General features: G+C 34.2%; 1 protein-coding gene across 16 annotated transcripts in view; it reads right to left on the reverse strand.

Moving 5' to 3' along the window:
• Positions 1 to 13,732, reverse strand: part of SLC16A7 (solute carrier family 16 member 7) — a 176,619-nt gene that overhangs the window by 64,827 nt on the left and 98,060 nt on the right. For 9 of the 16 annotated variants that reach the window (XM_007179723.2, XM_007179720.2, XM_007179721.2 and 6 more), the window contains 2 exons: positions 9,706 to 9,837; positions 1,960 to 2,206 (listed from right to left, as the gene is read on the reverse strand). In XM_007179723.2, the coding sequence (XP_007179785.2) occupies positions 1,960 to 2,176 (217 nt within the window). In that variant the 5' untranslated portion in view covers positions 2,177 to 2,206; positions 9,706 to 9,837. Of the gene's footprint in view, positions 1 to 1,959; positions 2,207 to 9,705; positions 9,838 to 13,732 lie in introns of those variants that run through there. The other 7 variants (XM_057556864.1, XM_007179726.2, XM_057556861.1 and 4 more) reach the window with 2 other exon arrangements.

Below are 13,732 nucleotides of genomic sequence, written 5' to 3' on the forward strand. Positions count from 1 at the left end.
AGTAAGAAAAAAGCTTGAATTCCCTTAAGACCCTGGGACTTTGAGGTTGTTTGCTTAAAACTAATAAAGTCAACTGAGACTTGACTTAATTAAAAAATTACATAAATTTTTGTGTTGCTTATAAGTTAGTCAATGATCAGCTCAACTGACAATTATTAATGTATGGAACCCAAAATCCAAATTCAATAGACTTACACAAATTCACTAGAGGAATCTGTTTCAGTTATATTTAAGAAGGGGGAAAAATGACATATTTTAACACTAGCACATTTTGGAATTCAGGACAAGATGACTTTCTGCATTGCTTTAGCAGAACATTATTAAGGAACACCTGACCCATGGGATAGAGGAACAAGACCAGCGTACAGTATCTACTGTTTCTACAGTCATCAGAGATAACACAGGTACAACCTTTAAAGCACCTGTCCAGTGGAGAATCTCAGAAAGTGTTTTAAAAGCAAAGGTTTTCATTGACATATCCAAATAGCACTTTAAAGTTACCTTTTGGTACTGGAACAGAAATGCATCAATTTAACCTAACCAAAAAGGTAATGGAGACATACAGTGGATTAATGTAAAATCACTGACATACAGAAAGTAGAAAATACCCACCAACACACACACACACACACACACACACACACACACACACACACACACACACAGGATTATTTGGGGATCAAACTTTTACCTTGGTAGTACAATAAGAAGACAATACCCTAAAGAATAATTATTATGCCACTAAACAAATGACCTTGGTGGGGCAGTACCTGAATCAGCTTTCTGGAAGGCCTTGCACAGACCTGGCTCTGTCACTTACTTTATGGAGGTAAGAGAAGGGCAAAAGAGCATAGTGATTACATGTGTGGAGTCTCAATTTCTATCTGCCACTAATGAGCTGCTTGACCTGGGAAAAGTACTTTATCTATCTCCTCGGCTATAGAATGGAAAGAAGTAATTCTTATTTCACAGAATGTTAAAAGAATTAGGTCCTATGACGCATAGCAAGCATTTAGAGAGGCCTTAGCTGAAAGTAAATATGAACACATGTTGGATATTATTCCTAACGGTGTAGCCCCATCACTATGAACCATATTATCCTCACCTGTAGAGTAAGACATTGAAAGATGATTTGTATAATTTAAGTGCTTATATTCTGAGTGTATATCTGTATCTTAAAGTCAAATATCCAGTTGAAAATGAAAACCCTAAAATCTAAATATTTTAAGTAATGACTAAAAAAAATCTGTAGACCATCTTGTCTGCTGTTAGGATTGATTTAAAGCAGATAGGTGACACAGCAATGAACTAATAATTCCAATAATTTTTAACAGTCAGAAGTAATATGGTACTTATTTATTCATTATCCCTTATGAATCATACCCTCATCTGAACATGGAATGTAACAAGATAATCGTCAGGCAACCATTTAAATTAAAAAATGTCATATTTAATAAGTACTGCAGAGATAAGGAATTATTTTATCCACATGAACTTGAATGGATCCAGAATATACATGATAACACTCTATTTTGCAACTTAAAGTGAATTACTTTCTAGGCTTATAGATTGTCAGCAACTTGAGTTTCTTTTTCATTCAGAAAAAAGCAACTGTAGCAATATTAGGAAATGATACTACCATTATAGTATAGACTTGATTGCAAATTAAATGGAAAGGTGCCACCCTTGAAAATTCCATAACTTAGTAAATCTTAGTTTGTGCAAAGACATCCTCGTTCAAATAAATACTCTAGTAAGACTCAGAATGAAGTGAATAGTTTAAGATGTTGAATTACTAAAATCACTAAAAATTCAGTCCTAATTATACTTCTGGTTGGTTTTAAGTGAGGATAATATGAAAACAGGGCTTTAATGTACCAAGGCACTACATGTAAAATACTGTGGCATGGAGCAATTGCTTTCTTAAACCAGAATTGTATTTAGTCCAAAGAACCTTACCTCCTGCGTACATAACAGCTAGCATAGTGGATGATATCCATGCTATTTCACTGTAGGTAGCGTTGAATATTAGCTGAATTTCTTTGAAGAAAACTGTGACAGCTTTGGGAAATGCATATGAAAATCCAATGGAGATAAAAGCTGCTCCAACCACTACCCAGCCCCATCCTCCATCAGGAGGTGGATGTAGTGGTGGGGAGACTGCTGGGGGTGGCATTTCCACTCCTCTACTTGAAATTCAAGTAACCTGCATTAAAAAAATGAAATAACAGTTTAAGCCATATTTCCATTTTCATAAATCACTCTTGGTAGTTATCAAAATAGTATTATTATAATATTTTTATTCTATTAACTACAACTATGTAATTTTTTCATAAATATTTTTTAATACTCTGGTACTCAGAAAGTTATCAGAAAATTAACCAAAAAGTTGGAGTGAGGTATGTAACTTTGTTACGGGTTAAAAATTGAAAGCATTTTGTTTATGGAAACAATTACTCAAAGAGAAGTTGAGAATTCAGATTATACTAAAGTACCAACCAAAAAACAAGAGCTATCTCAATCTGATTTCTAAGACAAATGGAGCTGTCATCACTTAGAATAATTTCTTAATCCAAAACATTTAAGATTTTCTATACAAAGGTTAAAAGGACCTTATATTACATCTGATGAATTTTACAGAATTAAATAGTAAGCATATTTTAGAATTTTTCCACTTAAAAAAAAATTATTTATTTATTTATTTTTGGCTGCATCGGGTCTTCGTTGCTGTGCACGGGCTTTCTCTAGTTGTGGTGGGTGGGGGCTACTCTTTGTTGCAGTGTGCAGGCTTCTCATTGCGGTGGCTTCTCCTGTTGTGGAGCGCGGGCTCTAGGGGCACGGGCTTCAGTAGTTGTGGCACGTGGGCTCTAGAGCTCAGGCTCAGTAGTTGTGGCGCACGGGCTTAGTTGCTCTGCGGCATGTGGGATCTTCCTGGACCAGGGCTCGAACCTGTGTCCCCTGTATTGGCAGGAGGATTCTTAACCACTGAGCCACCAGGGAAGTCCTCCACTTTTAATAATTGAGAATGCTTAAAGACATTTTAGCAGAGATCTACTTTCTAAAATTATCGGATTAGAAACTGTGTGATTCTAATGAATTAATTTTAATGCACTTCCAAAACTGGTGATACCTATCATTTTATGAATGACACATTTTATGAATTCTTCGTAGCAATGATATGCTCCCAATCAAATGGATGGTATGTTATTTTTATTCAAAGAAAGGGACTTTCTTTTTGGATATGCCTAGGAACACTTAACTGCTAGCTTTATGGTATAGAGCACCCACTCTCTTGTGGAAGAAATGATCACATATAGCTTAATACAACTGAAATTAAATTAAAAAAATCTTGGTTCCCTAACGTCAATGTTTCTTTGTAGAGCGATGCTGCTTGCTTGGCCTTTAGCTGTAAGCGCCAATATTTCTCAGCATCTTCCTTTTACTACTCTCATTCCATTTGTGAATATTTTTCAGTTGGAATGTAGAGGAAAAAGGAAACGCTTGTCTGTTGGTAAGGCAATATAGAAAATAAGCAAATAAAAGCTAAATTTGCCACTAATTCAGGAGACCTACCAAAAAATTAAACAGGTATCTATGAACAGACACAGAGGTTTAAGTTTTGTTTGATGTCAAACTGTATCTAAGATATTTTTGGTGATCTTCTATATGCCCCTTCCAGATTTTGAGTGAAAACATTCTTTAAAGTTTTCTAATTTGTCCATAGTTCTAGCCAAGGACTTTGCCTTCAGAAACTCATACAGGCAAAATGATAAAAATGAAACTTAAAATAGGTAGAGCACTGTTTCCCTAGAATAAATACTATGATGATGAGTATTAGAATGGAAGTAACAATATGGACAACTATTACCTTCGCTCTTTTTCTGAATGTTAATTTTGGCAAATATACTTAAGCCTTTTTGACATAATATTTTACAGTATTTCATAGATGGAGGGAAATCGATATAATCTGCAATTAACAGATAACAGGGCTGAAGATTAAAATGCTTATTTTACATTATGTGAGTCAGGCATATCTGCAAGGAAGTTCTCAGACATTCAGCTTTAATCACATTTTTTTCTTGAGTTTTTTCAGCTCTACTGAGGTATAATTGACAAATAAAAGTGTAACATATTTAATGTGTAACATCATTTGATATACATATACATTATGAAAGGATTCCCACAATCAAGTTAATCAATACATCTATCACCCCACATATTTACTTTTTTTGGTATGAACAATTTATATTCTACTTTCTTAGCAAATCTCAATTATACAGCACAATATTATCAACTATAGTTACCATATTACACATTAGATCCTGAGAACTTATTCAACTTATAACTGAAAGTTTGTACACTTTTACCATCCTCTCTCCATCTCTACAGTGGTATTATGTAGAATTTGTCTTTCTCTGTCCAGCTTATTTCACTTAGCATAATGCTCTCCAGGTTCATCCATGTTGTCCCAAATGGCAGAATTTCATCATTTTTTAAAGCTGAGTAATATTCCATTGTGTGTGTGTGTGTGTGTGTGTGTGTGTGTATACATTTCTTTATCCATTCATCTGTCAGTGGGCACTTAGGTTGTTTCCATATCTTGGCTACTGTGAGTAATGCTTCAGTAAACATGGGAATACAGATATCTCTTCGAGATAATGATTCCCTTTCCTTTGTATATGTACCCAGAAGTAGAACTGCTCAATCATATGGTAGTTCTATTTTTAATTTTTTGAAGAACCTCCATACTTTTTTCCATAGAGGCTGAAACAGTTTACACTCCCACCAACAGCATAAAAGACTTCTGTTTTCTCTACATTCTTGCCAGTATTTGCTATTGCTTGTCTTTTTGATAATAGCCATTCTAACAGGTATGAGGTAATATCTCATTTTGGTTTTGACTTTCATTTCCCTAATGATTAGTGACATTAAGCACCTTTTCATGTACCTGTTGGCCTTTTATATATCTCGTTTAGAAAAATATCTATTCAGGTCCTTTGCCCATTTTAAAATTGGGTTATTTGTGTTTTATGCTATTGAGTTGTATGAGTTCCTTGTATATTTTAGATATTAACCTCTTATTGGATATGTGGTTTACAAGTATTTTTTCCCATTTCATAGGCTGCCTTTTCATTTTGTGGACAATTTGCTGTGCAGAAAGTTTTTAGTTTAGTTTTAGTTTAGTAGTCTCACTTGTTTATTTTTGCATTTGTTGCCTTTGCTTTTTGATGTTAAATCCAAAAAAATCATCAGCAAGGCCAATGTCAAGGAGCTTACCCCCTATATTTTCTTCTAGGAATTCTATGGTTTCAGGTCATGTTCAAGTCTTTAATCTATTTTGAGTTGATTTTTGTGTATAGTGTAAGATGGGGGTTCAGTTTCATTCTTTTGCATGTGGATATCCAATTTTCCCAGCACCATTTATTTAAGACACTATCTTTTCCCCATTGTATATTCTTGGCACCTTTGTCAAAAATTAATTGACAAAATACATGGATTTATTTCTTGGCTCTCTATTCTGTTTCACTGATCTACGTGTCTGTTTTTATGACGATACCACACTGTTTTTATTAGTTTGGTAATAGAGTTAGAAATCAGGAAGTGTGATACCTCCAGCTTTGCTGTTCTTTCTCAAGATTGCTTGGCTACTCGGGGCCTTTTGTGGTTCCGTACGAACTTTAGGATTGATTGTTCTATTTCTGCAAAAAATGTCATTGGAATTTTGATAAGGATTGCATTGAATCTGTAGATTGCTTTGGGTAGTATGAACATTTTAACAATATTAATTCTTCCAATCAATGAGCACGGAATATCCTTCCATTTATTTCTGTCTTCTTCAATTTCTCTCATCAGTGTTATAATTTTCAGTGTATAGATCTTTCACCTATTTGGTTAAATGTATTCTTAAGTATTTTATTTTTTCTGATGCTATTGTAAATGAAATTGTTTTCTTAATTTCTCTCTCCAATAATTCATTGTTAGTGCTTAGAAACACAATTGATTTTTGTATATTGGTTTTGTATCCTGCAACTTTACTGAATTTGTCGATTAGTTCTAACCGTTTTTTGGTGGAGTCTTTAGGGTTTTCTATAATATAAGGTCAAGTCATCTGCAAACAGACAATTTTACTTCTTCCATTTAAATTTGGATGTTGATTTCTTTTTCTTGCCTAATTGCTCTGACTAGGATTTCGAGTACTTAATCACCATTTGTTTGTCCTGATCTCATTAACTGATACTTATAGTTCTGGATTTTCCTTCCAGTTTAATGCTGAACCAAGGAATGGAATGATCCTGGCATAGGTTTTTGGCATATCTATTGGCTTCTTCTATTGCCTTCTTTTATTTCTCCTTTTGGATAGTTGTGGTAAAGGTTCTATTCTACTTTTGAATTAGATCAACAATTACATTTTATTTTATTTTATTCACTTTATAACACTGATATAGTTATAAAGCAAGAATCAGCAAACATTTCCTGTAATGGGTGAGATAATAAATATTTTAGGCTCTGCAGGCTGTATGGTCTCTCTCATAACTACTCATCTTAATAGTTTTAGTGCAAAAGCAGCCACAGACAATACTAAAAAAAAAATGGGTGTGGCTGTTCCAATAAACTTTTATTTACAAATTAGACCAAGGCTTATAGTTTGCTGATCCCTGTAATAGAATACCATTAGAAAACCAAGAAAAGAAAGAAATTGTACATAATCACACTATCCTTACACAATATTATTAATAATTTTGCATATCTCTTCATTATTTTTCTATATTCCTATATTTGTGATGAATTTAAATAATATTGTGATCATATAGATTGTATAGATCTAATTGTGTATACTCCTTTTTCAATATTATTTTTTATTAATTGTCTTTAAGTTCTTTTTTTTTTTTTTTTTTTGGTTAGATAGGTGGCACATTCCAATTTTTACAAAATATGGAAAATGCAAGAGTATAAACCAGAATAAAATACTATCAAATAAAATCTTCAGTTGCCACCATGGTTTACAGAGAAAGTATCTTCTCCCTCCCGTTTTTTCTTTTTATATCTATTTACACCTGTTTTTATACCCATACATTTAGAAGTGCTGTTTGGAAAGCCACCTCAAATTATTGTTTCAGAATTTGGGCTAGAAATGACAAAGGCATCTACCATTTTATTAGGGACTGTGAATAGAAATGTTGTATAATTTAAAAAGTTTTAAATGGTAGAGGGAAGGCAAATCCATTTTATTTTTCCAAGAAGATACAATAAAAGCAAGATAACAAGTTACTTCTGTCTGACTACATACACACAGACAATATGGCTCTAGATATAGTGACATTAACTAGATGGAATAGTTTCAAAAGTTCAAACTGCTTGTCTCTTACCTTACTGATTTAAATGTATTATAATCTAATTAACCTATAACCTAATCTATAGGTATACAAAAATGAATAAAGGGATCTCTGACTCAAATATTGAGTACTTATGCTAAGTGCTTATTAAATATTTATTTGCTCAGTTAAATTTCCACAAAAGCCCTATAAGATGCTGTCCCTATCTTTTAAATAATACTAAAGCTCAGGAAATATTAGAAACTAGACCCAAGTAAAACAATAATGTCAGGGACTGGATTTCACTAATCACTGCTGACTCTTAAAATTACATAAATAGAATTAGAAATAATACTCTTGGTTAATGTATTTAGAAGAGGAAACAAGCAAAAAAAAAAAAAAAAAGAAAACCTAGGTATTTTTTATTATGTCCTCTCTGCATATCTAAAATATTCTTATGGGTCAAAAGAGTCAAAGATGATTTTCAAGACTGTAAGAAAATAACTTGAAAAATTCTCTCCATGGATACATTTATATGTTAGAAACCTACCCAAAATGTCAGGAAAACTATAGCATTATGGTCAAATGAAAAGCTTTCACCACAGACAAATAATGCACACAGTGTAGATCCTATTCAAAAATGGACACATCAGAGCAGGGACACTTCTGTAAGCTCATTAATATTCTACAGATGCCAATTGTTCAGATCGATCCAAAACACCGTACCCTGTCAAAGAATGATTTTGAAAAGATTTGAATGTCTTCAGAATGTTTATGGTCTGCTTTTGTAATCATTTTTGCTTTATTGGAAACAACAAAAATTTGTCTATCTTTATCTATCTATCTATCTACCTATCATCTATCTATGTAATTTGGTTTCTCTTTGGTCATCAGTTAATCCAACATGATGGATTTACAGCATATGAGCACTGGAAATAGCATCTTTTAAAAAGTATAATACTTAAGGAAGACAGAGAAGGAAAGAGACAGATTGTAAGTATTGGTTAAACCAGCTGAAAATAGCACTCGGTCTTTGCAAGTTGTCTAAATAATCTGAATTTATATACTATTGAATTTTGTTACTATATTTTTAAAGTAGTCAAATTTCTTATTGTGTGGAAATCAAATAAATCTAGAATAATACTAAAGAAATACCAAATGGCACTTGTAAGGGGTAAACTACTTTTTGTTGTATTATCAGAGTGTAAAAACTACCATGAGGTTTAAAGTCCTCATTCTGCAATTTTCCCGCTTGCATAAATGAATCTAAAACATCTTTCATTATTAATTTATGATTTTAAACTATTGTAGCTTTTATCACCTCTATATTCTAGAGCAAACACTTAGAAATACAACTGGATGGTTTATTTTTCAGCCATTTCACAAATCATAAATAACATTTCTAAATAATCTTAAATCCATTATTTTAAAATCATTATATCAATATAAATATTGAAGTTTACTAATATTCAAATCATGTTATTACTATTAATATTGAAATTTACTAACAAGCTAGGTTAATGTTGGGATTTCCATTTTTTTTTTTTTTTTAATTTATTTATTTTATTTATTTTTATTTTTGACTGTGTTGGGTCTTCGTTTCTGTGCGAGGGCTTTCTCTAGTTGTGGCGAGCGGGGGCCACTCTTCATCGCGGTGCGCGGGCCTCTCACCGCCGCGGCCTCTCTTGTTGCGGAGCACAGGCTCCAGACGCGCAGGCTCAGTAGCTGTGGCTCACGGGCTTAGTTGCTCCACGGCATGTGGGATCTTCCCAGACCGGGGCACGAACCCGTGTGCCCTGCATTGGCAGGCGGATTCCCAACCACTGCGCCACCAGGGAAGCCCCGGGATTTCCATTTTATAGACAGAGATCTATGCTCATAGAAAAGTGAAGTGCCCTTTAAAAAAGCATTATATGATGGAGTTATTTTGTCCTCAATACTTTGTTTTTTGTATTATTTTTTCATAGTTCACCAGTTTATCTCAGTATATGATCTTTTATACTTTTTCTCCAGCATATTTACTTGATTTTAATTATAATTGCATCCTCCTGGTTGCAAGTCACCACTCAGATACCTCTTCACTTCCTTATCTCCAGCTGTCTTGTTTCTTCCATTTAAATTGACATCTTATGCTCTCTTAGCTGAATCATTGCAAAGTTGACAAAAATCAATTAACCCTTGAAAAATTCCACTTCCAAGATTATCACCTGTTCATTATTAACAACTCTTGAGTTAACCAATAGTTCAGACCCAATTCATATACACTCATTGGCCTCACGTTATTTTCCTGTGCACAATTCTGTAATATTTTATACAACTTATGGCTGTCGTGTCTTGTTCCTTTTACTTGTGGGCATAATCAAGAAAAACAGAGTGAAAAGTATAATTTTACCTCTTGACAGATGCTCGCTTGAACAGATTTCTTTGGATTCTGTGTGATATTGTTAAGCTTTGTCACTATTGCTTGAAGTGTGATATTTGAAGGCAATACAAAGGAAGAGAGGTAGAGCAGACTCTGGATTATCTAAAGAAATAGAAAAACAGGGGATACATGTATAACTGAGGTCCAGAAGCCTCATTAGAGTCACTACCTTTAATTTATCCAATAAATTTTGACCCTGTTTTAATAATTAACAAAATTGAATATATATATAAATATATATTTGTCAATCTATTGATAGAATTATTAGGTATGAACAAAATGATGAAATGTGTACAGGAGAAAAAAATTAGAAGTATGAAATGAAGATTAGTTTTTTTTAAAAATAAATAATGGTAAATTACATATCTACCATTGTGAGAAGGAAATTTATTGGCATTCATTAGCTGTCACTCAAATAATTCCCTATACTCATTTAAATAATTTGCTCTAAAATTCAACTAAATAAAATATCTATTGACAATGAAAATAAATATAAAATTTAAAAGAGAATTATTAGAAATACTATCAATAATATACATGTCTTACAATGAGACACATTGAGTTATGAAAATGAAACAAAAAGTATTTTAGAAATCTTATGATTTAGAAATCAAATGTCCTAATCAGATCTGGGTGACAGATGAATATGCTACTAAATCTCCCTCATACATCAAATGCCTTTATTTCAACTTAAATCTGGTACTGAGTATATAGATGCTGGTACTTAGGGTTTATTTTGCTTGGGTCAAGCATTCTTTGCCTAGATCAAAGCTAAGGAAAAATTAACTCTGTCAGTTAAATACCCAGTTGCCTGCCTTGCATCCAGGGCCACCTATACTAAAGTGTTGAAGGCAATGCAACCACCAGGCCAAATGAGGTTTGTATGAGAGGATGAGGAAAGTCTGTGATCTAGTTGCCTAGTCAGTGAGAAACTGAGGGTGGGTATTAGAATGAAGATTAGTAGTGGAATTAGAAAGTCATGGATAAAATCTGAGAAATAGATAAGGCCAGAATTAAAGTTTTAACTTATGCTAGGAATGGAGAGTTCACACTCAGTAGGTCTCCTACATCTGGGATAACAGCAGGGAGAAGAGGCTTACATCTGCTCTGGACCTACCAAGAGGCTTGGGAGCCTTTGTGACTTTTTTAAGCCGAGTAATTCAAGGGTGGCAGCTCCACCCTACCACAAGTAACCGGCCCATCCAAATGCAGAAAACCCTTCATATATTTGGAGGAAATACATTTTCTGTCAGTTTCCTCTGGCAGAGAGAGCTGCCTGGAGTTTAGGGCAAAGCCTCAGAGGAAAGCCTCAGGCATTCCTGACAACTGGGCTCTGACCCTCCATCTATGCTTAATTATCATCATGGTTCATGGAGGTCAGCATAGGGGCCAGAACAAGAGAACATGACAAGGCCACATTTTAAATGCTCACCAACATTTCTACAAAATTGTCACAGAGCTTTAACCTGACTGGTCTAGTTTCCTTCAGAAAGACCAACCCGTATCCAGAGATTTTTTCAACAAATTGGCCAATAATCCAGGAATCCTCTGTGATAGTTATAACTATATTTATCTATTTGACATCGCTTTCTCAATACTTATTAAACTATCATATTTTTATACACATTTAAGCAAATAAACTCGGACAGTGCATATATTGGTCCTTAGTTTTAAAAATGAAAGTCAGTGTTTTAAAATTTGTGTGTCTGATGAAAAAACCAATAGAAGAAACAACAATCCTTAATATAGGAAAGCTTTCCTTTAATTCAGGAAAAAAACTATTTTGGAGACTGAGTCCAGGTAGGCATAAAGCTTAAAGCTTATTCTCCCCTACAAAAGCAGTGTTAATTACTATAGCTAGAAGCTGGGCTGTGGTATCAGCTATCAATAGTTTGGTTTCTTAGCAATTCACATATATGCCACATGTTTTATGAGGGGTTTTACTTATAACAGGGAGCTTAAAAAATGCTTTAGAGCTTTCAATTTTTTTAAAAGATTCCATTAGTTATCATAATCCCACGAACTAAGAGGAAGTGGTATTTTTAATCACATTTATAGATAAGAGCATAAGGAATCGGAGGTACGAAGTGAGTTTTCCGAAGTGTAATATTCAGTAAGTGATCACACTGATACCATGACTAATATCTTTCTGTTAGGCCCATTGTTACTGATTCCACCTTAACACACCAACTTGGAGGCTGCTCTTTCTGCTTATAAATATACTCCTTCTGTTTTATTTTTATGGTGAATTCCCAAATTTCTATTCTTGCACATATCCTTGTCTGTCTTGTCCATCAGAATTCAAATACCTGTTCTTTGGAATACTAAACGCCAACTATCCTTCAAAGTCTTTAGAAAATGGATCGTTATTCCAGCTTATTTACATATCCTTTCTATAACGTTTTTGAGTATATAGACTATAATATATCATTGTTGTTAACAAAAAGGTGGCTTGATGACTCCTGAAAACATCTGTCTACTTCAAGTGTTTTTCAAAAACTTTATGTGGTAGGATGTGCTGAAGCCCAAGAATTGTGCCTTCCCTTCTAGAAATCAATATGGGTTGATTAATCTATGGAGAAGAAGGTGTAGGACAAAGGAGTAAAGTAACTATTGAAGTGATGGTCAATGCTTAGATCCTAGTGCTATATTCAAGGCCCTTTTCTCATTCAGTTGTACAGAATATCAGAATGTGCCTTTATATACTTTGTGAATAATAATTCTTCGACTTCCTAAATCTAACCAGGCTGTATCAATTTTTTTTTTTTTAATTTATTTATGGCTGTGTTGGGTCTTCGTTTCTGTGCAAGGGCTTTCTCTAGTTGTGGCAAGTGGGGGCCACTCTTCATCGCGGTGCACTGGCCTCTCACTATCGCGGCCTCTCTTGTTGTGGAGCACAGGCTCCAGACGCGCAGGCTCAGTAATTGTGGCTCACAGGCCCAGTTGCACTGCGGCATGTGGGATCCTCCCAGACCAGGGCTCGAACCCGTGTCCCTTGCATTGGCAGGCAGATTCTCAACCACTGCGCCACCAGGGAAGCCCCAGGCTGTATCAATTTTATGAACCCTTATCAACAGTCTAAGCAATCCAGAAGTTTATGCTTCAAAATAGCCCAGAAATAATGTACTTAGCAAACTAAGTCCCAAATTAAATCAATAGATGTTTGGAGACTATTGCCTTCACTATAAATTCTTTTAGTTAGCCTATAGATAAAGCATGAGTTGTTCTTCACATCCTACCTATAAAGTGAACTATGTTTTCACCTATAGGAATTAGTACGTTCCTTAGAGAATAATGAACTGGTCTTTTTGCTCTCCATTCCCTCTTTCTTATACAAAGGATACAGTAACATCAAATTAATGTACAATGTTTAAATGGTGACAACTCACTCAGTTTTATAACGGGAATTAAACTGAACCAAATCTTTTCTTTTCCAACATGTAATTGAATTAAAATTGGAATCTAATCCTGGGAGGTTATTTTATTCTTCAAAGTGGGCCACCTTTTACATCCTACCGACTGATTTACTTTGACAACTAGACAGCAGAGATATCAATAGTGCATAGCCCCCAAAATGTCAGTAACACAAAACCTATTTTTAGATGTAAACTAGTGCTGTAGTTAAAGGATTCTGAGAATGCTAACTGATAACAAGGGTCAAACTAACTAAAGATGTTTTTGTAATGGGAGAATTAGACAAAATAATATGAACCAGCACCTAATTATTTATGAAGAATTGGATGAATATCCCATATCAGACAATTCCTCTGATTTATACTATACTTTTAGAATTGTGTAAAAGCAGTTGTAGTGAGCTGAATAGTGGCCCTCAAAAAGATATGTCCATGTCCTAATTTCCAGGACCTGTAATATACCTTATGTGATCCTATAGACTGAATGCTTATATTCCACCCCCACCCCCCAAAAAATTCATACGTTGATACCTAATGATACTTGAAGGTGGGGCCTTTGGGAGGCAATTAGGTCATCAGAGTGA

Source organism: Balaenoptera acutorostrata, chromosome 11 (genome assembly GCF_949987535.1).
Source record: "Balaenoptera acutorostrata chromosome 11, mBalAcu1.1, whole genome shotgun sequence".
Lineage (NCBI taxonomy): Eukaryota > Metazoa > Chordata > Mammalia > Artiodactyla > Balaenopteridae > Balaenoptera > Balaenoptera acutorostrata.